General features: G+C 40.8%; 1 protein-coding gene across 1 annotated transcript in view; it reads right to left on the bottom strand.

The window, feature by feature from the left end:
- ctdspl2a (CTD (carboxy-terminal domain, RNA polymerase II, polypeptide A) small phosphatase like 2a) overlaps positions 1 to 25,224 on the bottom strand; it is a 36,556-nt gene extending 11,332 nt beyond the window's left edge. The window contains 10 exon segments of the mRNA XM_034176238.1: positions 2,949 to 3,028; positions 3,126 to 3,188; positions 3,298 to 3,384; positions 3,469 to 3,580; positions 6,271 to 6,364; positions 7,986 to 8,213; positions 8,648 to 8,794; positions 8,940 to 9,075; positions 21,871 to 22,082; positions 25,029 to 25,224. Of these exon segments, the coding sequence (XP_034032129.1) occupies positions 2,949 to 3,028; positions 3,126 to 3,188; positions 3,298 to 3,384; positions 3,469 to 3,580; positions 6,271 to 6,364; positions 7,986 to 8,213; positions 8,648 to 8,794; positions 8,940 to 9,075; positions 21,871 to 22,059 (1,136 nt within the window). The 5' untranslated portion in view covers positions 22,060 to 22,082; positions 25,029 to 25,224.
- Between the last annotated feature and the right edge of the window lie 740 nt (positions 25,225 to 25,964).

The following is a 25,964-nucleotide window of genomic DNA, read 5'->3' as shown; positions in this document are numbered from 1 at the left end:
GCTGTGACTCTTTAAAATAAACGCGCACTCGCTGCATAAATAAATAAATAAATAATAATGTTAAATGACTGTTTTTGAGCCGTACCACATCATGCAGTAGAGAACAGAGTGCACTTCCACAGAGGCAGAAAATAGCACTGAAACTGGTGCAACATGGCACACGCGATTGTGTGCACACATTAAAACGTGAACACACGCAGCTGCAAGTATGAACGAACACTGTTAAAGGCTGAGTACGCGCGTATTTCGGGTGTATTTAAATGAAACAACGCTGCAATGAGCAGCTCTACGAATATGCCACTGTGACAGGGGCTTAAGTGGTGGTGGGTGTTTGCACAAGCTCTGACAAATAGCCTATTACATTTGTTGGACTGCCCATTTCAATAAAATGTCTGATTTCCTCACATATAAAGAATAAACCACCTGTCTGTCTGTTTTTCCCCTATACTTTTGCCATGTATTAAATCTGTTCCTTGTCAGCTGAGATCTGCTGCAGCAAAAAAAAAAAAAAAAAAGACAGTTGACATGAACTGTACTGTCAGTTTTCAACGTTAACCACACAGACAATTTACTCCCCTGAAACATTTTGCACACTGTCTATATCAAAGCAGAAAACTAATGTACGCTTCAAAAATGTCTTGTTTACATAAATCCAGGTGACACCAGTTAAATCTGTTTATAGCTATCCATGATTCTTGCTCATTAAGATAAAAAAAAAAAAAAAAAAAAAAATCTAGAATTTTCACATCAGCCTCTCACTGAAAACAGTGGAACATCCAGTCTGTTGCCGACAAGTGTTCACAAAGAAGGTCTAAAAATGCTCATACTGTGTGACACTAACAAACTATTTCAATATTTTGTCAGTTGGCAAATTCATCAGTCTCCTGTGGAGTTGAGGCACTAATGGACAGATGACTTCACATTTCCACAGAAAATCTGCAATGAGCAGAAAGATTTCCCAGTTTGGTGAGATTCTGGATTAGAGAAGATTGGTCTGAAAGCACAACGTTATGTTTCTTCACTGTTCGTGCGGCTTGTGTGTCCTCACACACACACACACACACACACACACACACACACACACACACACACACACACACACACACACACACACAGAGAGAGAGAGAGAGAAGGGCAGACAGAGGGAGAGTGCTCTCCTGTGTTGATGTTTTCTCGACTGGTGCTGAAGTTTTGGTCAATCAGAAAGCCAGAATGATCCATCAGACAGGATAAAACAACAACAAAAAACAAGTAACTGAAAACTAAAAACTGTAAACTGAAAGTAGGTCCTTCATGGTATGACTGTTGCTTGTACAAAGCTAGCTATGGTCACAGAACACTTCCTGTTTGTTGCACAAGTCTTTCACAATAAGTGCATAGACAAATAAATGACGTCATCACAAATCAGACACAGTAGAGACGGGAAAAACATTCAAACGTCATAAGCCGGCTCAGAGTGGACTTTGAGCATAGCCCTGCTAAGCGCAAGGTCAGTGGCGAATAAAACTTTTCTTTTAAATGACTTCTTCACCTCCCGCAAACTGGATATTATCTGTGTGACAGAGATGTGGATCCATGACCATACACCATTTTCTGAACTCCTATCCCCCCTATTCTTTCTTCTTTAGCTCGCCCCGCTCCACGAGCAGTGGCACCAGCGTAGCCTCTTTGTTTAAATCTGAACTTCATTGCTGTTTCTTCCAGCCTGCAATGAGTCACAGCAGCTTTGAGCTGCAGCTTTTTGAACTGAATCTGTCATTTCCCATCCTTTATCATCCACCAAACTATAACAAGGACTTTATAAATGAGTTTGCGGACTTTCTCTCCGGGATCGTGGTGAAATACGATCGTATTTTAATCTCTGGTGATTTTAATATACATGTCTGTGAATCCCGTCCTCTGGTCAAAGACTTTTTAAACCTGATTGAGTACTTTAATTTTACCCAGTACTTGACTGGCTTGAGTCGTGAACAGGGGCATATTTTAGATCTTGTGTTGTCTTATGGTTTATCTGTCTCTATTAATGAAATCTGTGCAACTGTGTATATTTGACCATCTACCTGTGCTCTTCACTTTGACGCTTCCATGTTCGGCAGATAAACCACTTGCCCGAGTGCCTCCGGGGCGCTATTAATCCTTTGACTGCCACACAGTTTTCCACTGCTTTTAATGATTCTTTTTTGTGTACACTTGATGGAAAATGTGGTCTTAGTGCCAATGAGATTTGTCTGTCTAACTCCACATGCACGGAGATCTTGGACTGTGTTGCTCCTCTTAAGCCAAGGCACTCTAAACCACGCTCACAGACATGGTTAAATGAGTCAAAGTGCGCACTCAGACGCGCATGTAGACACACAGAGAAAATGGAAAAAAATATCTCGTGTCTCTCCTCAGAGACGTTTTTGATTCAGTGGGAGCCACTATTTTGTTGCTGGTTAACACCGGTCTTAGATCTGGCTGTGTGCATTTAGCTTTTAAACATGCTGTGGTGAAACCTTTAATTAAAAAGAAAAATGGCGATCCTTCCATCCTTTAAAATTTTAGGCCTATATCTCAACTTCCCTTTTTATCCAAGGTGTTAGAGAGAGCGGTCTAAATGCAGTTGCAGTTGCTTTGAGCTCAGCATAACATTTATGAAAACTTTCAGTCTGGCTTCAAACCCAGACACAGCACTGAAATTTGCTGTAAAACTGATGTTATCTGCTCCATTATCCTGTTTTGCAATCCTTCAATTCAGCGCAACTACGCGTATTTTCACTTGTTTTTAATGCAGAAAGAAAATCTTATTACTGATGTGGGGGAATCACATCTATCCAAAGAGCTTTACAAACATCTTGTGCAGCTGGTAGATCAACATTTGCATGCGATCACATTTAATTTCTCTCTGCGGCTTAATAAAGTAAAACATTTTTCCCTCAGGTTAAGTTTCACAGTGGAGTTTCACTGACCTGACCAACTGTTTTTTAGGATCCAGAATGTTGAGCAACTTGTCAGCGTACACCTTCTTTGAAGCCGTGAAAAGGATAATCTGAAATTATACGATATTGTCATATATTATATGATACTGTGTGTATATGCATGCATGCATATTAAACCAAACACCACTGATAAACAATGTGACTCACCTCATACATCTGAGACATGCGTTCAAGAAACTCTCGGAAAAAGGGCCTCAAACGAACATATACCTTTAGATTATTTTTTGAAGAGAAATTGGGGGAAACAAAACAAAGACTGTGGCAAGAGAGAAAAAAAAATGCTTCACAGAAAAAATAAAATAAATTTAAGACATAGTACCTGGTATATAACATCTTGAAAGAGCACAGGGAATGTCAGGGCTGCATCTTCTAGCTCATTCAAACTACAGTGGACCAGTGTTTCATCCTGCCAGCACAAAATATATATAATACAAGAACATTCAATAAAAACAATACAAGTTAGAAAATGCCATTTTCAAAAATTACTTACCAAATCCAAGACTAGAGAAAACTCTGGTGTGCTGCGTGTTTTTAAAGGTAATGCTGGTTTACGTGTCAGCTGCTCTTCTGTCAGTGGAGGCACGTGCTTGATGAAGAAGTACCTTTGTACAAAGAAACACTGGTAAAATGTAGTGTTGTTCGTGACATAGCTGATTAAATCCAACAAAAGGAAATATAATCCCGACAAAATCAATCAAGTAAACAGTGAAACAAGCTTCTCAAACTGCTGTGAGATGTGAGCCTGAGATGATAATACGCCATACTACAGGTGGAAAATCCTGCTATTTACTGCCATCTTTTGGATATAATTTTCATTTCAGTGTGTGAATCTTAAAGATCAGATAGTGTTGCATACACCACACTACAGAACCACCGAGTCCCGATTGTCAACCAACCAGGCAGACCCAAAAGTAGCGATCAATCTCTTGCAGCCAGGTGAAACGTGGGCATCCTCTTAGCATTGCTGCTGGGGTCCTCAGCACTGACACTCCTGCAGGCTGGATCATGCGCAGGGAACCATAACACATGGCCAAACTGTTGCAGCTGATATTCTGTTACAATGTAGATTCTCCCCTACGAGAGGTTAGAGAGAAAGGACTCATATCACAGAGTCATTGCAGCTGTACACAAGGATTCTCCAGGGAGACCTCAGAGTAAATCACCTGGTCTTTACTGAAGTTCACTGGTTAGAGTCCAAGACCCAGAACAGGCAAGTCCCCTTCAGATTTTCACAGATATGCATCCCGGAAGCTCACGTACTAAAACCTTGTCCTTTATTTTTAAAACCTAGAGGGTTCAGGAGGGTGGCTGTAGCGACAGGGACATTCCATCATTGTGCTGTGGTATTGTTTTCCTTGACAGCAAGAATGGAACTTAATGGTGGAAGCATCAGGAACCTTGAGAGTTTTGTTATCCTGCAGAGTTGTTGGCATCACCAAACACCTCTGTTCAGTGAACTTATAAATCGATAAGATCTTCCCTGCAGTCTCTTGAGCTCAAAGGCTGAGGACCCAGAGACATGAATGACACTGCCGAAATAACTAAAGCCTTCACCAACTTTGACATTTTCTCTGCATACAGAAATACTTCTGATGGGTGAGTCCAGGAATTCCTTGAAAGACTGGACCTTGTTTCACAACCATTTCAAATCCAGACACTACAACTGTTCACTCAACTTCTCAATTGCTGCAATCAGGGCATCCATTGATTCTACAAATCATCACAGTATTGTCCATAAAGTCAAGCTCACTAAACCTTTTCTCACCAACAAAGGAACCCAATGCTCACTCCAAGAAACATCCAATACTCAGTCCATCCAAGCACCAAACATTGTAGGAATCAGAACACATCCCTGGTAGATCACAGAATTCACTGAGAAGAAGTCAGAGACTTTGCCCACACTCCACACAGTACCCATCTGTGCGGGCCAGATATGATGCCCCATAGGTTATCTGACATCAGCACTAAAGTAAAAGGATTGGGCCATGAAGCCATAAAATAATTACTGTTAATCCTCTAAGAAGGAATCCCAGTGTTTCCCACAGGTTGAGAATTTGTTTGTGATGGTGAGTAGCACAGCGTGTGACAATGCGATGTGTAATGCGCGGGCTCAAAATATACTAGTCAAATGAAAGTTTATGTACACTATTACAAAACATATTCAATATTAAATAATTTAGAAATTAACACACTTAAATCAATTAGACTATGACTATGTCAAAGGGTAATGGCTGCACTTCTTAATCATATTGTTAATCATGTAATTATAGCCTAGCCTAGTAGCTATAATTTAGTTTTACAAGTCTACAGACTAGTTAGATGTATACAACAATCTTCTCCGGTATGAACATTTAGGTTTCAGGAGCTAACACCTATAATATTATGTAGCAACTACATTTCTTGTATATGCTGTTTACTACCCTGATTGTGTAAATGTCACTTATATACATGCTGTCTATATTCTTGAGACGCTTACGTGGGTAGGGAGAGTTCCCATGGGATAAAAATATCTTTTCAACCTACCATCACTGGTTCTCAAGACCAGGCACCTAAGTGGCTCTACTCCTCTTTTTTTTAGATATACTTTAGTATATAGTATAGTAGAGTTCTACCTTAGATTTGGAATGTATAATAGAAGATATCTTACTGAATTTTCATCTGTTAAAGCCAGTAAATTCTACACTCAAAGAGACTAAATTTTCTACAGAAAACATGTATAAAGTGTGAATTTGATGCCGTTGCTGACGTGTGAATCAAGTGTGTGCGAGAGTATGTGTGTGGGGGTTGGAAGGGGGATGGACTGTGTATGAGCACTACAAAATGACATTGTTGACCGGAAAAAAGTGGAATTTGGATTTTATCTTCCTGGGTGGGCCTCAGTTTACCTGGGCAGACCACCAAGAGAAGTCTATGTATTGGAAACAGGGGGTATCCAGTTTAAAAGGCCAATTCTTATTTCACTCCACAAACATCTACAATATACTATCCTTCCAGGATGAACAACAGTCAGTGCCACACAAACACACAAAAAGAAAAGAAATGCAACAAAGCACATTCTTTTACATATTAGAGAGTCAGCAGTCAGCAATTTGTTGTTTATGTCACCACAAATAACAGGACTTTCACATACATTAAATGTCAATGCACAAAAGGACATGTTAGCACCTGTGCAGCTAAGAAAGGACAACCAGGAGGCTGTCTATAAGGCAAGACTGCCTACGAACAGCTTGTAATGTGCTGCTCTAGTGTCAAAATTAGGCTTACTTAAAAACACTAATTTCAATCTACTTACGGATCAAAAACTTCCCAGTCCTCATCATATGAGGTTTCAGGAGGGGCTGAGGGTAACGCATGTAGGTAACCACTGTCTGGTATACATCCAGGAACTGAGGGACACAAAAGGATGGAAAGTCAGTACCAATGTTAGCTCATGAACTGTATCAAAGAACTACAAAAGCTGTCAGAACCCAGACTATGTACAAATGTATCTGCCTGTGTCTTCAAACAGAGGGGGATGCCACCAAATGTCTAAGGACTGCATCGGTGATGTAAAACTGTGGTTAGCACAGAATTTTTTGCATCTAAACGAGGATAAACTGATTTTATTTGTTTGGCGACTCAGCAAACTTCTGAGTTTGGCTTGTTGTCTCCCTTTAAATCTGCTGTGAGAAACCTGGAGTAATATTTAATGGGCACTTTAAGATTTGATAAACAGACAGTGTGGTTAGAGCAAGATTTTAATCATTACGTCTTTTAACCAAGTGAAGCCTTTTTTTTTTTAATAAATCGGATAGACCTTGAGAAAACTATTCATGCCTTTATAAGCTCGAGAATAGTCTATTGTAATGCACTTTATTTTGGAGTTTCCCAGCGCTGTCTCAGTCATCTTCAAGTGGTGTAAAATGCAGCGGCCCTTTTTTTTTTTTTTTTTTTAAACAAATACATCGCAACGTCAGTACATCACACCAGTCCTTTATTCTTTGCATTGGCTTCCTGTTTCTTTTAGAGTTCATTTTAAAATTTTACCGTTTGAGTTTAAAGCCCTAAACAGCTTTGCCCTTTCTTAGCTGTCCAAACTTCTGAATGTTCGCAACTCAGACCGAGCCTTGGGGTCCACCAATCAGCTCCTACTGGAAGTCCACAGAAATTTTTTTTTTCTCCATATTGTTTTTATTTTACTGTAAAGCACTTTGGTCACCTTGAGTGTTGTAAAGGGCTCCATAAATAAACATTGATTCATTGATTGACGCAACACTGGTCTTAGTGCCAACAAGGACATCGTAATGAGCAACAATGCGTCACAGGCAACTTGAACAGCCTGTCTTAATTTTATGTTGTAGTTATTGTCCATGTTAGGCAGGTGTGGTGGCCAAGTGGTTAGTGCACTTGGTTTCAGTGCAGAAGGTTCCTGGTTCAAATCCCACCCCTCCCACATTCCTCCATGTAATGTGGAGTTGCGTCAGGAAGGGCATCCAGTGTAAAACTTGTGCCAATTCAACATGCAGATCCACCTCAGATTTGCTGTGGGGACCTTGAATCCAAACAAGAGAGCAGCCGAAGGGACTTATTTTATTGCCCGTGTTACGGCAAGATGGCAAGAGAAGATTACAGAAATTCTGTGGAGCCACGGACATCATTACTCACTGCTCATCACCTCAGCTACAACACTGAATAAAATGTTAATGTATATATGAAACTTTACAACATTGCAGAAAACACAAAAGGTGAACGGGATGTTAAGTTTGTATGTGACACTTTTGACGATGTGGCAAAGCTGTGCACACACAGCTGAAAACAAGCTGTGAATGACAGCTGGAATGTTGAAATAAAACAGACTGGGAGCACAGAATATCCCTCAAACTCAGACATGCAAGCTTTTCTTACTTATTTCTACTGAAGAGGGATTTCCAAATAAAAGAAAACAAATTCATACAGATTCAGTGTCTCACTACATCAGCTAAATGTGTTCCATTTCTAACAGACGTTGGCTGACAGAACTGGTCGTACCCGTTAGCGGAGGCATGTCAGTTTCAGTAACTATTTCTCCTTCTTCTATGGTTGTATCAGAGGCTATCTGAAGCCTCTGTGGTAACAGTGGAGCAATGTGACATGGAGTGACTCCTTCAGTGGATGTCAGAGTGCTGCTGGGCATTTCTTCTGCCTGTTCAATGTCCAATTGCTTCATAATTTCTTCTGCCTCCATGGCTTGGCCAGGGGAGTCTGAACCAGGTGTGGCTTGAAACAGGAAAGAAAAAGGGCAACATTTCGGTGACTAAACATCTATCACGAAGGCAACACAAAAAGGAAGCACATCATAAATTTATGATTAAAATGCTCTATTGTTTTTAATATCAAACATGCAATCAAAAATCTAAAGACAAGCAACAATTAAACTAAATCACATTCATCTGTAATGCTCAGTTTTCCAAGACATGCTATGAATGTTGACACTGTTACTCAGATTTTTTTGGGGGACAAAATTTTTATTTAACTTTCCTAACAAACATAATCTCCCCCCCCCCCCCCAAAAAAAACAAAAAAAAAAACCAAACAAGAAACAAACCATATACATGCCCAGGACAACCCCACGGAAAGTGCCACATCCGCACCCCCCAAACCAACTCACTGAATAACAGTATTATTTTGCACTGTAGATATTTTTGTCTTACCAGTTTTGGTTGCTGGTGAGAAAAAGTTGAAAACTGGAGAAAAGATAGTTCCAAGCAGTGTGGTTCTGGGTGGACTGTTTGTTGCCTCGACGTTTACCTCAATTTTACCGTTTGGTTTCATGGGCTTAATGCTGCATGTTGTTGTGTCTTTGAAAACAAAAATAAATAAATACATTTTAAAAATATGCAAACATTTCTTCAGTCAATAATATTACAATTTTTTTTTATGTTCGTTCCATAAAGACATTGGCATGTGATATAAACTATAACGTGGCTCATTTTAGTTCAGTACCTTGATCTGAAGTTTTCTGACAAACTCTGGAGATTGATTTGTTGGAAAGGCCTCTAGTTTGTGGAGTTGAAGTAATTAGATCATGATCAGAATTACAGTCAATGCGACTCCTCTTGGCGGGGATATCCTGCTCCACCTTGCAGCAAGTGGGGAAGAGAGCAAGATAAGAACAGCACAGGTCACAATCACAGAACTTTTAATGCAACACTATACAACTTCAGATCTGAGATACCTGATAAATGTATGAAAACTCATACTGCACATGGAAATCAGATCAGACTTTGAAGTGTGCACACTTCCAGATAGGTGTTGCCCATACACTAACAGGGCAACATGTTTGCACCAAACCAACCTCCGCACTGATGTGGTCTGGAACTTGCTGAATGTTTTTAAAGTAGCTGAGGTTATGATCCTGCTACCAACCACACTTCAGATTGACCCCAACACATACGAGGTCTGTCCATAAAGTATAGGTCCTTTTTATTTTTTTCAAAAACTATATGGATTTCATTCATATGTTTTTACGTCAGACATGCTTGAACCCTTGTGCGCATGCGTGAGTTTTTCCACGCCTGTCGGTGACGTCATTCACCTGTGAGCACTCCTTGTGGGAGGAGTCGTCCAGCCCCTCGTCAGAATTCCTTTGTCTGAGAAGTTGCTGAGAGACTGGCGCTTTGTTTGATCAAAATTTTTTCTAAACCTGTGAGACACATCGAAGTGGACACAGTTCGAAAAATTAAGATGGTTTCGGTAAAAATTTTAACAGCTGATGAGAGATTTGAGGTGATACTGTCGCTTTAAGGAGTTCCCACGGTGCGAGACGTCGCGCAACGCTCTCAGGCGCCGTCGCCAGCCTGTTTCAAGCTGAAAACCTCCACATTTCAGGCTCTATTGATCCAGGACGTCGTGAGAGAACAGAGAAGTTTCAGAAGAAGTCGGTTTCAGCATTTTATCCGGATATTCCACCGTTAAAGGAGATTTTTTTAATGAAAGACGTGCGGACGGGCCCGCGCGTCAGGACGCAGCCGGCGCGGTGCGGCGGCACAGGAAAAACCATTTGTAAAATCCAGGCGGCTTTTGATGGCTTTCAGTGGAGTGAGTATGAGAAATTGTTTAACAGCTGGACATGTTCCAACTTGTCCTTAAGGCTTCCAACGGAGGTGTTTTTCCTGTGGCGGAGCGTCGCGGCGGCCGCGAGCCGACGCTGCAATCCGCCCGCACGTCTTTCATTAAAAAAATCTCCTTTAACAGTGGAATATCCAGATAAAATGCTGAAACCGACTTCTTCTGAAACTTCTCTGTTCTCTCACAACGTCCTGGATCAATAGAGCCTGAAATGTGGAGGTTTTCAGCTTGAAGCAGGCTGACGACGGCGCCTGAGAGCGTTGCGCGACGTCTCGCACCGTGGGAAGTCCTTAAAGCGACAGTATCACCTCAAAATCTCTCATCAGCTGTTAAAATTTTTACCGAAAACCAGCTTAATTTTTCGAACCGTGTCCACTTCGATGTGTCTCACAGGTTTAGAAAAAATTTTGATCAAACAAAGCGCCAGTCTCTCAGCAACTTCTCAGACAAAGGAATTCCGACGAGGGGCTGGACGACTCCTCCCACAAGGAGTGCTCACAGGCGAATGACGTCACCGACAGGCGTGGAAAAACTCACGCATGCGCACGAGGGTTCAAGCATGTCTGACGTAAAAACATATGAATGAAATCCATATAGTTTTTGAAAAAAATAAAAAGGACCTATACTTTATGGACAGACCTCGTATATATGGACTGTAGGAAGAAATTTCAATTCATTATTTTATATAGTGACAATTAGTGATGAGATCGCCTCAAGGCGCTTCACACAACATAATAAAAACAGAAAAAAATGAATTAAAAACTTAAAACAATAAAAAGACAAAACCATAAAAGAACACAAGAATAAAAACATATAACACAATAAAACAAGGAAAACAAATAAGTCTTTAAACGTGATTTAAAAGTCTCCACAGTATCCAACTGTCGTATGTATGCCGGGAGATCATTCCACACAGATGGGGCACGGTAGGAGAAAGCTCTGTGACTGGCAGACTTTTTGCTCACCCTGGGAAAACATAAAAGTCCTGCACCCTGTGAACGCAGGGCCCGAGCTGGTACATAAGGCCTTACCAGGTCAGCCAGATATGGAGGTGCAAGTCCATGAACAGTTTTATAAACTAATAACAGTACTTTAAAATCCGATCTTGCTACTGGACTGCGGTAAACCAGAAAATAAAGCATTACATTAGTCTAATCTAGAAGAGACAAATGCATAAATCAAAGTCTCAGCATCAGCCATAGACAAGATGGGATGAATCTTCGCTTTGTTCCGGCACCGTCAGGCCGCTCCCTTGTTGGTCCGTTGTGCTGCCCCATGGCTCTGGTGGCTGCCCTTCCTGGCCCCTGTGCCCTTCCGCTTCCCTTTTCGCCTGGTTCCTCCTGTGGCCCTGCGTCCTGGACCCATTTCCGTCGTCGCTTGCGGTCGGCCATATGGCTTCCGACGCGCCGGAGCGGTCCATGTCATATGGTAGGGTTCCATACTTTTATCTTGGCCCAACACCAGCCACAGTAGTGATCGGATATATAGCTGTGATCTGGGTCTCTGTGTGTGGGTGGTTATGTGTTCGTAGCCGACACCACAATTCGGTTTTGGGTGCTCTCAAGGGGATCAAGACTCTGGTGTCCTAGATTAGGGTATGAATGCTCACTAACTAGACAATAGACTGTTGCTGTCACTGCTTGTTCATGTGTGGTGGTTTGTTCCGGCATGTTTTACACTGGGGACCTGTCTCCTCGATGTCTCACTTCACAGTTATTGCTTTCACCACTTGTCTTTCGTTTTTGTCTGTCTTCATGTTGTTTTGGTGGTCGGTCCCTCCTGATAGAAGTTGTCAGTCGTCTTTGAGTAGGATGTTGTAGGCTGATCGGGAAGGGCGGATGGGGGTCACACACGCGCACCACATTCACTCACGCACTACATACCTTTTGTCCTGCAAGAATAAATTGCATATATGTGTAATAATCTTCAGAAATGCTTCTGCCAGTGTGGCACTTACCATTACTATATATGCAGACAGGGGGAAAAAAGAGAAAAAGAAAGAAGTCCTGTTCAGGCTCTGAGGATCATTGGGTCGATGCTTTGACAAAGATACCACAGCACAAAGCAAATGAAAGTTTATCCAGTTAAGTGACGCAACGCATCATGTGATTTTCAACTTCCGGCTCCAAACAACAAAGGCGCGCTGTCATTAACACTGAGAACTGCACTGAGACGATCTGAGCAGGCTGCACTTAAACCGCTGCACACGGACAACAGCATTAACATCGCAACATAAAACTCTTTGTATATTGTGCCTAAAACTCTCCTGGATATATTAACTGTTTTTAGACATTGTTACTGCGTTTGTTTTATGTAAAAATGTCAGACGCTCAGGTTGTTTCTCCATTATTTTCACTGGTTGTTGCTGCGAGCTGCGATCGCTTCCTGTTCATGTCGTTTGGGGAGAAAGTGGAGTTTGCACTTTAACGTCCTGTTGATTGTAATAAATAATTTTTTTTATTAACAAACAGACATGTATATTTTACCTGTGCATAATAAAATATGTAAAGTAAAAGAAAAAAAGTTTTATTAAGTGTTCTGACAATAGAACCAGATGAATGCGGTTAACAAAAGGTTGAGGCGGAGAAGGGAGGGGCGCAGGTTTGCGCACAATGTAAACACAAACTAAACTTAAACTGTAAATCCTTAAAAGGATCAAACAGACGTTTAATTAATAAACAGATCTTTAATTATAAACTTGGAGGTGTTTGGACCCGGTAACAGATTTATCACGTGATGCGTTACGTCAGCGCTTAACCGGATAACTCCCTCTGGACAGGACGGCATTCAATCACAGGTTACTTCCCCAACCAAGGCTGGTACCCATTTATAGTTTGGTGGACTGGGAAAATGCAAATAGTGTCATGTCTAAGGACACTACAAGCAGCCTGATACCCAAGAAATCAAACCACGGTCTACACAGAGAGGGCTATCTATGCATCCTTGAATTTTGGTAGTTTCTGCTTCAGCCACCAGGGGCTGAACCAGCAGCTACTGGTAGGTGCTAACAACACACACTGCACAGCAGTGGAGTCAGGATGTCACAATAGCATAAATCAAACATTTATTTTTTGTAGCCCTTTACAACAACCAGGGGTTGTCCAAAGTGCTTTACAGGAAAATCAAGGAACAAGAATTCACAAAAATAAAAGCAGACATACAACAGAATTAAAGATGCACAAAAAACAAAACATGTCACAGCTCCACTGGGCATTAAAAGCCAGTATAAATAAATAAGTTTATGATGAATTCTCACTGCAAAACAGGGATCAGAAACTTAGATTTTGTAATTATGAATGTACCAGCCATTGACCTGTAGTGCCATTGAGGCATTATTCCTATTCTGACGCTCTGTATAATGTAGTTGAATGGTTGTGTATGCGCCTCCAAATGCCACCGCTCTGCTTTAACACCCATCAGTCGATGGTTAACACTGAAGACATGTCATCAGTGACGTCAGTGTAGACAGCCCTGTTGGTAGTCCTACTCCTAACCCACAGTGTCACTGCTCTGTAGTAAGATGAGTGTGTAACACTTTTCCCAAACATACTCCACAACAGAAGTCCTTTAACATAAGGTAGCACTAGCTACTTTCAGCAAAAGTGAAAGCCATAGCTGTTGAACTTGAAACCCTCCAGCTACACATACCATAAATCATTCCACAAATAAATAATTTTGAAACACTGTATGCCCGAAATAAATGTGGTGTGACAAAATGGTAAAAGAGAGCAGCTCAAACATCATATACATTCTTAGAAATGTGACAAGCACTTTCAAATGAAACAAGAACACACAAGAGTGAAGTCTTTAAATGAACATACAGAAGCTTCAGTGTGGACAAATAATCTTTCCACGAATAATGAAGTTTAACTTTTTCCTGGAAACTCTTTAGCAGAAGCTGAACCAGTGGCACCACCTGGTGTAGGAGCATAGCTCCAAACCAAGTTCCAAGCTTACATTGGCACAGACTACTTAGTGACAGATTTGGTCAAATAAAAATTTTTTTAAAAAAAGCAACAACAAGTTTCTCTTCTGGGGCTTATTGAAGAGACAGAAGTTCCACTTGAGATCCAGATGAAGATAGGGGCTTCCCATTGCTAGAAAGTGGAAAATCAACAATCAACCACATTTTCAGGGTTCCAGGGTTTTTTTTGTTGTTGTTCTTATTTTTAACCTTTGCTTTACTAGTACAGCTCACTAAAATTGTAACTTCTTTAGCATTGTTCTATATCATTCTGAGTCCTTCAAAAATTAATCTTAAATTCTGTAGGATTTATTCACTCATTTTAATAATATTAAAAATTGAAGGGATAATTCAACCACTAAATTATTGAAAAAAGTGAAGATGTACGCACAACAGATCAGGTCTCGTTTTGGAACGTGCTGCTGTTTCACTTTGTATGTACCCACCACACCACAGAACCAACTTTGATCCTGTGTGGCAACCACCTCACCAGGCAACCACTCCATGCCAACCTCTAAAAGGTAACCACGGGAGTTGGCCCTTATAAGGCATTTACAGTTGTATGTAAAGTTTGGGCACCCCAGATGATTTACATGATTTTCCTTTATAAATCATTGGTTGTTTGGATCAGCAATTTCAGTTAAATATATCATATAGCAGACAAACACTGATATTTGAGACGTGAAATGAAGTTTATAAGATTTACAGAAAGTGTGCAATAATTCTTTAAACAAAATTAGGTAGGTGCATAAATTTGGAGACCCCAACAGAAAAAACATCAATAGTAGATCCTCCTTTTGCAGAAATAACAGCCTCTAAAAGCTTCCTATAGCTTCCAGTGACAGTCTGGATTCTGGTTGAAGGTATTTTGGACCACTCTTCTTTACAAAACATCTCAAATTTGTTGTTTTCAAGTATGGACAGCCCGCTTAAAATCACACCACAGATTTTCAATATTCAGGTCTGGGGACTGAGATGGCCATTCCAGAACGTTGTACTTCTTCCTCTGCATGAATGCCTTAGTAGATTTTGAGCAGTGTTTAGGGTTGTTGTCTTGTTGAAAGATCTAGCCCCGGCGCAACTTCAACTTTGTCACTGATTCATGAACATTGTTCTCAAGAACCTGCTGATATTGACTGGAATCCATGTGACCCTCAACTTTAACAACATTCCCAGTACCTGCACTGGCCACACAGCCTGATGGAACCACCTCAAAATTTTACTGTAGGTAGCAAGTGTTTTTCTTGGAATGCTGTGCTCTTTTTCAGCCTTGCATACCACCCCTTGTTATGTCCAAATAACTCAATTTTAGCTTCCTCAGTCAACAGCACCTTATTACAAAATGAAACATACCTCAAGTGACTGTTTGTGGCGTGTACGCAGAAAAGGCTTCCTCTGCATTACAGCATCTCCTTGTGCAAAGTGCGCTATATAGTTGAATGATGCACAGAGACACTATCTGCAGCAAGATCATGTTGTAGGATTTTGGAGCAGGTCTGTGGGTTAACTATAACTATTCTCACCATATTTCGCTTCAGCTTATCTAAGATTTTTCTTGGCATGCCACTTCGGGCCTTAACTAGTACTGTGCCTGCGATCTTCCATTTCCTCACTATGTTCCTCACAGTGGAAAGTGACAGCTGAAATCTCTGATATAGCTTTTTTGTATCCTTCCCTTAAACCATGACGTCGAACAATCTTTGTTTTCAGGTGGCTCCCATGTTGCCACTCATTAGAAGAGATGCAAAGAGGGGAAACGTTTGCAAATAGCCACCTAAGACACCCCTTCTCATGATTGGATTCACCTGTGTAAGGAGGTCAAGGGTCAATAAGCTAACCAAACCAAGAGATTCTTTTTGGCCTGCCACTTCGGGCCTTAACTAGAACTGTGCCTGCAGTCTTCCATTCCCTCACTATGTTCCTCAAAGTGGAAACTGACAGCTGAAATCTCTGAGATAGCTTTTTGTATCCTTCCCCTATACCATGATGTTGAACAATCTTTGTTTTCACGTCATCTGAGAGTTGTTTAGAGACTCCCATGTTGCCACTCATTAGAAGAGATGCAATGAGGGGACACATTTGCAAATGGCCACCTTAAATACCCTTTCTCATGATTGGATTCACCTGTGTAAGGAGGTCAAGGGTCAATAAGCTAACCAAACCAATTTTGTGATCCAATAATTAGTGCTAAATGTGTTCAAATCAATAAAATGACAAGGGTGCCTAAATTTATGCACCTGCCTAATTCTGTTTAAATAATTATTGCACACTTTCTGTAAATACTAGAAACTTCATTTCACTTTTCAAATATCAGTGTTTGTCTGCTATATGAAATATTTAACAGAAATTTCTAATCCAGACATAAAGGAAAATCATGAAAATTATCAGGGGTGCCCAAACTTTTACATGCAACTGTAACTGTTTCCAATGCCGAGAAGAGAAAGTTTTGGTTCTGAAAATGCAGGTGGTACAAAATGTAGTGGCTAAAGAGGGAGAGAAAATAAATAAATAAAAATAGTTTTGGACACGTTTAAATAAATATTACACTAATGTATGGGAATATTTTAACAGATGTAAGTGAGGTGCCCTATTGATACATCTATTTAACATGCATCACTTCACAAAAGTGTCTGATCCAAATGGCCTGGTCAATTATGCCACTTTTTTTTTAACAAATCAAAATGCTTATTGAAAGGGTATATCACAAGCAAATTAAATGTCAAATGAGCTGACTATTCTAAATAAATAAAGAATTATGAAAATATTGATGTAATGGGTTTTATTTTTGGTGCCATGTGCCCTGAGAAATTACATAATTAAAAAAATGGGCACAAGTTAGCTCAATCATGAATAAATAAATTAAAAATAATAATAAAATTGCAACATGCAATAAAACAAATAAAAGACATAGCAAAATAAAGAGTAAAAAATAGTAGGAAATAGTTTAATTTGATTTAACTCGATTTATTTTATTTACATTGCATCAAATCACAACAACGCTGCCTCAGGCACATCACTTAAGTAAGGTCTAACCTTGCCAACCCCTAGAGCAGGGGTAGGCAACCTGTTCCAGAAAGAGCCATGAGGGTGCAGGTTTTCTTTGCAGCCACTGACTCCACCAGGTGATTTCACTGATTAACCGATTCCATCTGCTCAAAGTGATATTAATCAGTAAAATCACCTGGTGGAGTCAGTGGCTGCAAAGAAAACCTGCACCCTCATGGCTCTTTCTGGAACAGGTTGCCTACCCCTGCCCTAGAACAAGCACACAGATGTCAGTGGTAAGGAAAATCTCCCTCTGATGATTTGACGAAGAAACCTCAAGCAGACCACACCCAAATGGAGTGACTCCATCGATTGGGCCATTCTACCGACGCATTATGCCGCGTTCACACCGGACTCCATGTGAGTGACGACAGCGAAAGGTTACCATGTAATTCCTATGGAAGGACGTGTTGTGGCGCCACAAAAGTCCAAGCCATGCAATGCGACGCGGTGGATGCGAATAAAGCCTTTGTGAGCACTTGGCGCGTTTGTGGCGCAATATCGTGTTGCTCTCTTCCCGAAGTTGAAAAATCTGAACTTTTTCGTCCGGTCGCGCCGCAATGACCACTCAGGGACTGGATATGTAGTGACGTGGAGATGTCTGGAGTTTATACTTGATGTGGACATGTCCTGTCTCTGTCAATCAGCCTGTGAGCAGGCCTTATGTCCCTTTTGTTCTTTATTTATAACAATTATGACAGAGTTTGAGGGAAGAGCGATGAACTGCAGCTGCAGCCATTTTTTTTTTTGTTCACATGTGCGCGGGAACGAATCATCCGTGAAGATAATTTTATTAACTACACAGATGTATAATAAAACAAATGGTGACTAGTTTATAACAATTATGACAGAGTTGGAAGGGAGAGCAAGGAACTGTAGCAGCAGCCAGTTTTTTTTTTCTTTGTTCACATGTGCACACGCAAACAGGACAGGAGGCCCTCAAACTGGGTCCTGGAGAGGCTGAAGTACCGCTGAAAGCGGTCGCCATCCAGACGTAGCTCCTGCAGCAAATGATGAATTTGTGACGTTGCATAGTGTCCGATATGAACGTGGCTCAAGCAGAGCGACACACCGGGCGATGGTGGCGCGTCCATCGCCAGGCGAGGGATGCGAATTTGTGGCATCCAGTGTGAACGCGGCATTAGACAAATATACAGCAGCAGAAAGCAGCATTAAGCAACAGGAAAAACTGAAGAAATTCTAAGGTGAAATAGCGATGTAATCACTCATTTAGGAAATGCCAGAGAAAAAAAATGGGTTTTAAAGAGGATTTAAAAGACTCTAGCTACAGGGATGATCCAATATTAAAGGGGAGACTATTCCAAAGCCCGGGGGCAGCCGCAGCAAAGGTTCTGTCACCTCTTGTCTTTAATCTAGCTTTAGGCACCTCCCGCAACAGTTGGTCAGAAGACCATAAGGCTCTGGTTGAGGTGTAAGGAAAAAGAAGCTCTGAAAGATACACCGGGGCCAGGCCATTGATGACTTTAAAAACAATTAAAAAGTTCAAACTCAACACAGTAACGAATGGAAGCCAGTGAAGAGTACCCAAGACCGGCGTAATATGGTTGGACTTTTTCTTTCCCAAGAGAAGATGAGCAGCAGCGTTCTGAATAAGCTGGATGTGGTTTAGAGAGGTCTGATCCAAGCCAATATACAGAGAGTTACAATAATCTAGTCTACTTGTGACGAAGGCGTGAATAACCTTCTCAAGGTCAATCCTAGAGAAATATGACTTCGACATGGCTAAGAGATGGAGTTGGAAGAAAATTGTTCTAACAGCAGCACTGAACTGCTTATCAAATTTAAAATGTCTGTCAAAATCACCCTGAGGTCCCTCACACAGGAGTGAATGTTGGAACCCAGGGGGCCCAGGACATGAGCAGAGCAGGCTGTGGAAGTGCTTCCTCCACACAGGATAACCTCCGTCGTGGATTCATTAAGATTTAAAGTAGACCTGCATTGAAATAAATGCAGTCAGATCTTTGGACCAAAAAATGACATATTTACACATAAGATCCTTCTGAATGTAGTAAAGTAAATCTGCAAGCCCAGATCTGTCATTCAACGGAGAAATCTTCATTTGAAAATGACAAATTTACAGCTAACATTTAGCCCTCCGCAAACTGTCCCTCTCATCATGGACGCTGCCGAGACGTCAGGGACAAGACCCTCTCCCAGCATGCATTGCGCGCGCCAACTGTAATTTGTGGATTTACGTCAGTTTGCATCTGCACCTTTTTCTTGTCTTATACGGAAGGATCTACTTTTTAAAACTTCATGTCGTCTTGCGGTACGCTTGGTGAGTACACATTTCTTTTATTTGTGCTTGAAAATTATTTTTGTGGACTTTTTCATATGCCCGTTTGATTGAGTGGTGTCGCATTGAAAATTTACCGTCTTTCACCTCTGGTGTACCGTCGCGGGCTACGGAGGCGAGACCCGCAAAGAATTCAAGTCATTAAAAATATATAAACCTCTCTCGGCGGCCACAGAGCTCTGCGGCTCCGATTACCGAGACGTGCGGCGCTGTGGATTTTGCAGCAAGAAGTATGTCCTTGCGAGCAACAGGTGTCACCGCACGCACTGCATTAAAACGGCGAGCGTAGTCTCTGGACTTGTGCCAAGTTGGCTGCAACTCCATTCAGTAGACAGAGAGGTGGTTTTGCCTGCACAGCAGACACGGGGGTGTGAGTGCCGCAGCGGCATTTAACGAGCGCATGCACTTGGTAAGCGTATCGGGGGCAGTGACAGCGAGGCGTCGGGGAATAATGTCGCCCGCTGTTGATGCCGCCGCTGATCTGATCCCCGGATCTGAGCAAGCAGAGCTGTAGCTCACATTCATTGCAGCTTACTTTTGGATGTTGAAACCAGGATGTGTATAACAGTAACATTACTAAGAGATAAAATCAATTTCAATGCGGGATCGGACTGAAGGCGGGAACGCGTCGTCTTGTCACCGACGTCATGGAAATGATCCGGATGTACAAACTGTTTTCACAGAGGGCAAAATGTTAGCTGCAAATTTGTCATTTTTAAACGAATATTTCTCCTCTGAATTACAAATTTGGGCTTACAGATTTACTTTACTGCATTCACAAGGGTCTTATAAATACTTATCAGCTATTTATTTTCTGAAATCTGACCACATTTATTTCAATGCATGTCTCCTTTAATAGATTAGCACTCATCCAAGATTTGACCTCACTCAAACAATCCAATAATGCATTGGGTCATTGTCTAACGACCTTAGTGGCAGGTAAATCTGGACATCACCAGCAAAGCAATGGAAACATCATTGGTATTTTCGAAACATACCGCAGAGAGGCGACATGCACAAAAGGAAAAGAATAGGTCCTAGAATGGAGCCTTGAGGGACTCCACAGGTCAGTGGGACCACATCTGAAGAAAAGTGGCCCAGATGCACATTAACCACACAGAGTAAACCACACACACTCAGACTTAAAAGGTCTGGAGAAGAAAAAAAATATATAAAATTTAACCAAATGAAAGAGGTATGTCCAAAGTCCAAATTTAAAGAGAAAAAAATTATAACAACGTAGTAGCAAATAAAGAAAGGAAATAAAAATAAAAAAGAAGAGATTGCATATAAAAAAAAAGAGAAAGGTATGTACAAAACTATGGAATACTTCACAGTGGCACTGGATATTGCACATAAATAAACATTGTATTCATTTAGCCTGATTTCATCTGTCGCTCAGAAACATGAAGCTGTGAGGAATGTAACCTTTGATGACATCATGTAGGGTAACGTCCCTCAGGGCCCTCTTTTGAAATGAATGGGAAAAACTGACTTTTTTTTTTACAGTGTTTGTGGACTCTGAATATGTCAAAATGGTTAAAATGTGTGTTCTAGAAGGATGGAGTTACATGATGAGTGACATTTATTAGGTGGACAGATTCACCAAATATAATATTTTGAGAAGGAAAGTGGGAGGTTTTATTTAATTATTTTTTTAAGTGCCTCTGGGACAAAATGCAGAAGTGAAGCCCAGCACAGCGTGAGAATGGTCTTCAAAACATGGCCCTAACCATGGAGACTATTCTTTCCAATTGTGGACATGGAGTGACTTTCAGATAGGTAACAGTCAGTGCCTGACATTACATCATGATTATGGATCAAAATGACTGTCAATCAGTTATGCAATTTTCAGGTGCAGGTTTTGGCTAATTTTACTTTTCTCAGCTTTATCAAGACTCGCACAAGTGAAACAGTTGGAAGTAATGATTTGTAATCTGGCACATAATTTTTTGAAAAGACTGTTGACTGGAGTGAGATATGCCCTTTAAAGTCACATGACACAAGAAGCTTTGTAACTGAGGATGGTGGGGGGAAAGGGGGTTCCTTTTAGCAAAAGAAATAAATGAAGTTTCAAATGATGAGGAAACACATTTATATGAAAAGTTGAATCTGAACAACTTGTTACTGAAACCAACTCATTTTGTATTATTTTTTTTATTTACATCAATGAGCTTTTATGAAAAGGTTTACAATAAAAAGAAAAGACAAAAGTTGCAACTGTTTTAGATCCATGAAGAACTAACACTCTGTACACAGACTGCGTTAAAGGATTTCAACCAAAAACATGTTTTGGTGAAATGGTGTTTTCAAAGTCCCAGCTGAACTGAATGATCTACAAACCTGTATTCTGCCAACTTTGACACATCAAATATCAGCACAATATGCAGTAGTTGTGCCATTCCCATGCCACAGCATCCATGCAAATGTTTGGAAAAACATAAAACTGAGTGTAGCTGCAAACATGGATCTGAACTCACCTTGACAGCATTTCCACGGATGAATTTCTTGATGGTGGAGAACAGGCCTGTTTCACTCTTCTGCATTTTGGCTCGGCTTCTAACTGGGGAGGTCTCCACATCAGAATACTTCCGTTTGGCCTGGGACAGGTGGGTGCGACGGCCTAAAGTTGGCTGCTGAGGAGCTTTACGCACTCTCAGCTTCATCATGCTCCAACGTCACATAGAAAGTCCTGATAATGGAGAAACACAATCATTGCAGAGTTTTAATTTAATTATTGTAATCCAAATTAAATTTCCAAATACAAAAAAAAAAAAACCTCCACATTGTGTTGTTAAATGTAAATTCTCAAGAGAGACTGGCTGAATCTCAATTCTACCCATTGGCCCTTCCCCTTACCCCTTCCCCTCCGTTTTGCGTGGGCACGAGAGACAGAGGGGTGTCTCAATTCTCTTTTTGGAGCGAAGCGGAGGGGAAGGTGGAGGGCTTCAAACCCCTCCAAATGGAGTGAATCTGGATGCACACTCTGTTTGGAGGGGTAGGAGGAGCTTACCGCTGTCTCCACAGAAACAAACATGGCGCCAAGAGCCGCACAAATGAAAGCGGCTTTCATTACAAATTACGCTGTTTAGAAAGTTATAACTTGCCAAAAAACTTTACAGGCAGTTGCCTATGACAGCAACGCGTATGTTGCTGGATGCATGTTGCGTATAGTCGTTCTGAGGAATATCGTAACTTCGCTTGTGTGCTGAGGCATTATAATGTGCATACACACGAACGCTACGATAAGACACTTTTATATCTCATAATGGAGAAAATCATGTTAGTGTAAGCACGTTAATTCGTATGTTCATAAATCTTTGCATAATATCAATCCCCGCTGTTGGATTTCAAGGTCTGTAACACGTGTGTATTTTGTAAACAAACAGGGAGCCCTGAGCACACTCGTCTCCTTATAAGCTTTCAGGCAGAAAATGAGGAGACGTTTCATCAATGGGAATAAGTTGGAAAATATATACACACATGTAAATGTGTAACACATAACCTGATGTCCTAATAGACTGTTATTTGTCAAAATTTCTAAAAGGAAATAGGGCTGGATGTAAAAAAATGGGAGAATTTGAAAAAGAAATATAAGGTTAACAGAACTAGATGCAGCCCATAACATACATACAAGTGCTGGTCATATACTTAGAATATCATGAAAAAGTTGATTTATTTCAGTAATTCCATTCAAAAAGTGAAACTTGTATAATGTATACATTCATTCCACACAGACTGATATTTCAAGTGTTTATTTTAATTATGAATTAATTAGTAATTAATCAATTCATGATTAAACAATATTAATTATTACTATTATCAGTAGTATTAACATTAATTAATTACTAATTAATTAATTATTAATACTATTTATTATTATAAATGACAAATTAATTAACATGACATAATTGCGATGCGTCAAAGAAATCTGCGACTTATTCTATTTCTTTGCATTTACGCAGAAAGGCGAGAAAATAAAAAGAGCAAACAGGCCACTGCAACAAGTTGCATTTCGGTTGCCATGTTAAACAGTGAAGACAGCAGTTTGACACGGGCAGTTTTTTTCTCCTAAGGCGGAGTGTCTCAATTCATAGGGCTAGAGGCATACCCCTTGGCCTTACCCCTTGTTTTAAAGGGGTAGGGCCAAGGGGTAGGGCCAAGGGGAAGGGGTACAAAAGATAATTGAGATTGGGGGTTTGTCAGGTTACTTGTAGCTAATCATACAAGTCTTCATCAAGGAAACCAATGTCTGAGGCAGACTTGGTTAATGTGAATTTTTAAAACATCACTGTAAACACAGTTCAGACAAAATGAGAACGTTACTGAAGTGCTCATATCAGTGTGAAGGAAATTAAAGGCATTTTTGTCACTTTAAAAAGTACAGATAATTTTAAAATCTTGCCGTGCAAACCAGGCTTTACTTTCTTCTAGGCTGAGGACTTTGCAACAAGGAGTTTTGAAACTGAATTTTGTAGTGATTTTCCCAGTGTTGTGCTTGCTTAGTTTCAACAACTCTGTGTTTATATTTTAATATAACACATTCAAGGCAAATGGTCACCCTACTTACTGGATTCCTTGAAGTTTATTCATATATAAAAAAAAATTAAAATTAAAAGAATTTTTGCTTACCACCGTCAGTAATGTTGTCGCTGGCGGGTATGGGCTCAGTTTTCCTTGTAACTTGAGATGACTCGTGTTGAGATTTGGCACTGTATATAAACTGAATGATTTTAGGCGGTTGCTGATTTTGTGCCACTTTTAGCAGACAAAGCTGCACAGCGTCAATTTTCAGTGGCAATTTAATTAATGACTTTTGTCATTGGCTTTATGAGTTTAAAGTTTAGTTATTACGCTTTTATAGTGGTATTATTATAGTGGTATTAGGTACCTAGGATGTGTGCTTTTAGGTATTATGCACAATCTTTTCGTACTAATAAATTATGTTTCTCTTGTGACATCTGGCAACACACACAGAATGCCACTCCACAACTAAAAATACACTTTATACCAGACTATCTAACATGACAGTGCGGTGGGCGGAACAGCCGCAAGTAAGTAATGCCTTTCGTCCAAACTGAGTCTAGGGTTGCCAAATTACAAACTACTGCCTATCGTTATGTAACACTGCACAGGTATGCTACCGCTAACATTAGCCAACTGATGAGAATTAGCTACGAATGACAATTTCAGCAACCATCGCGCCGGTAACCAACCTGTGGCACAGCAACATTTACAAACACCTCATCTTTGCTGGCGTTTCCCCGAGTTGTAAATAAATGTTAAACCAAGCCATGCCAATTGTGTGAGCTACTAGCTAACGCCAGTGTTAGCTTTCAGGCTAAAAAAAAAAAAAAAAAAACCCGCAAAGACAAGGCCGTAACATGAATAACTTTAGCTCCCGAGACGTTTACACGTTCTTCGTCGCTGACACGGATGTGTAACATGCCAGGTAGTGGCAGATTCCACGGCTTTTAAAAAAGGGACACAGCAACTAGCGCGTCATTTTGTTCACTTCCAAAACTCGACTACGCCCCCTTCGCTCGCTAACGTTAGCCACTAGCTAGCGCCAGGCGCGCGCGATCAGATGGTGACAAATCGTGTTTTTGTTTACATGTTGACGTTGTTGATGACTTACCGATGATCGAGGAAGCTCTCCAAAAAGTGGCCGTAGCGCCGTCAGCTCCGCCAACGGAGCGGCCGCCGATCAGTGTCAGAGGTCGGGCCGTGGTTGTCGCTGGTAGCTGGTCACAAACGAAGCGTTTTTGCGGACGCCATTTCCCGCCTCGCCACAAACATAACGTTAGTGGTGCGCGAGACACCGAACACAGCCACACGCGCAGAGCCAAACAACGTGGCTGCGCGCGAGCGTGCCCCCGCTGGTAGTCCTGTCACATCACATTAACATTTTAAAGAGCCACAAGCCAAGTCACTGCCGAGTACAAGGACAGCCAGAGTTTAAAAGTGTCGCGTTGGACTGATTTGTAAATTACCCATACGCAACTCTACTCTCCACACATACTTATATTCAGGAATTTCAAATCAAACTGTCAGTGGCGGCGCCATAGGTGTTTTCTTGGTAGGGGCCCAATTATTAGTAAGAAGACAGAATTTGCAGCAAGTCATGTTTTCAAAAGTAAATTTTAAGTGCCTGAATTCATTGGTCTATTTCAGGAAGTGGACCCAGACCATATCAGAACACTAATGCTGTGCAAGACAGTCCATGCGCTGGCAATATATTTATGATAACCTGAATGGTGGCTATAATAATTACACAGGTGTTAAAATGTGTCAATCATGTTTAAAAGCATTTGCCTCATCATAAAGATTTCAAAAAGGTATAGTTTGTACAATCTACAGCCAAAAATTATGGAGTTATAGTTTAAAAATATCTAATAATTGCAAAAATGATGACCAAGGCCAATTTCATTTTGTATGGGGTGAAAAACTGAAGAAACTCCAATTTTGATGAAAGGTAATGCAAATTATTGCTGAGCTATTTTAAGAGTTGGGGATACTAAATCTTTTGTTGACAAAGGGGCAAATAAGGTGAACACGATTTATGTTGCCACAT

The sequence above is a fragment of the Thalassophryne amazonica genome, chromosome 8 (genome assembly GCF_902500255.1).
Source record: "Thalassophryne amazonica chromosome 8, fThaAma1.1, whole genome shotgun sequence".
NCBI lineage: Eukaryota > Metazoa > Chordata > Actinopteri > Batrachoidiformes > Batrachoididae > Thalassophryne > Thalassophryne amazonica.
This window is presented reverse-complemented; position numbering and strand designations above follow the sequence as displayed.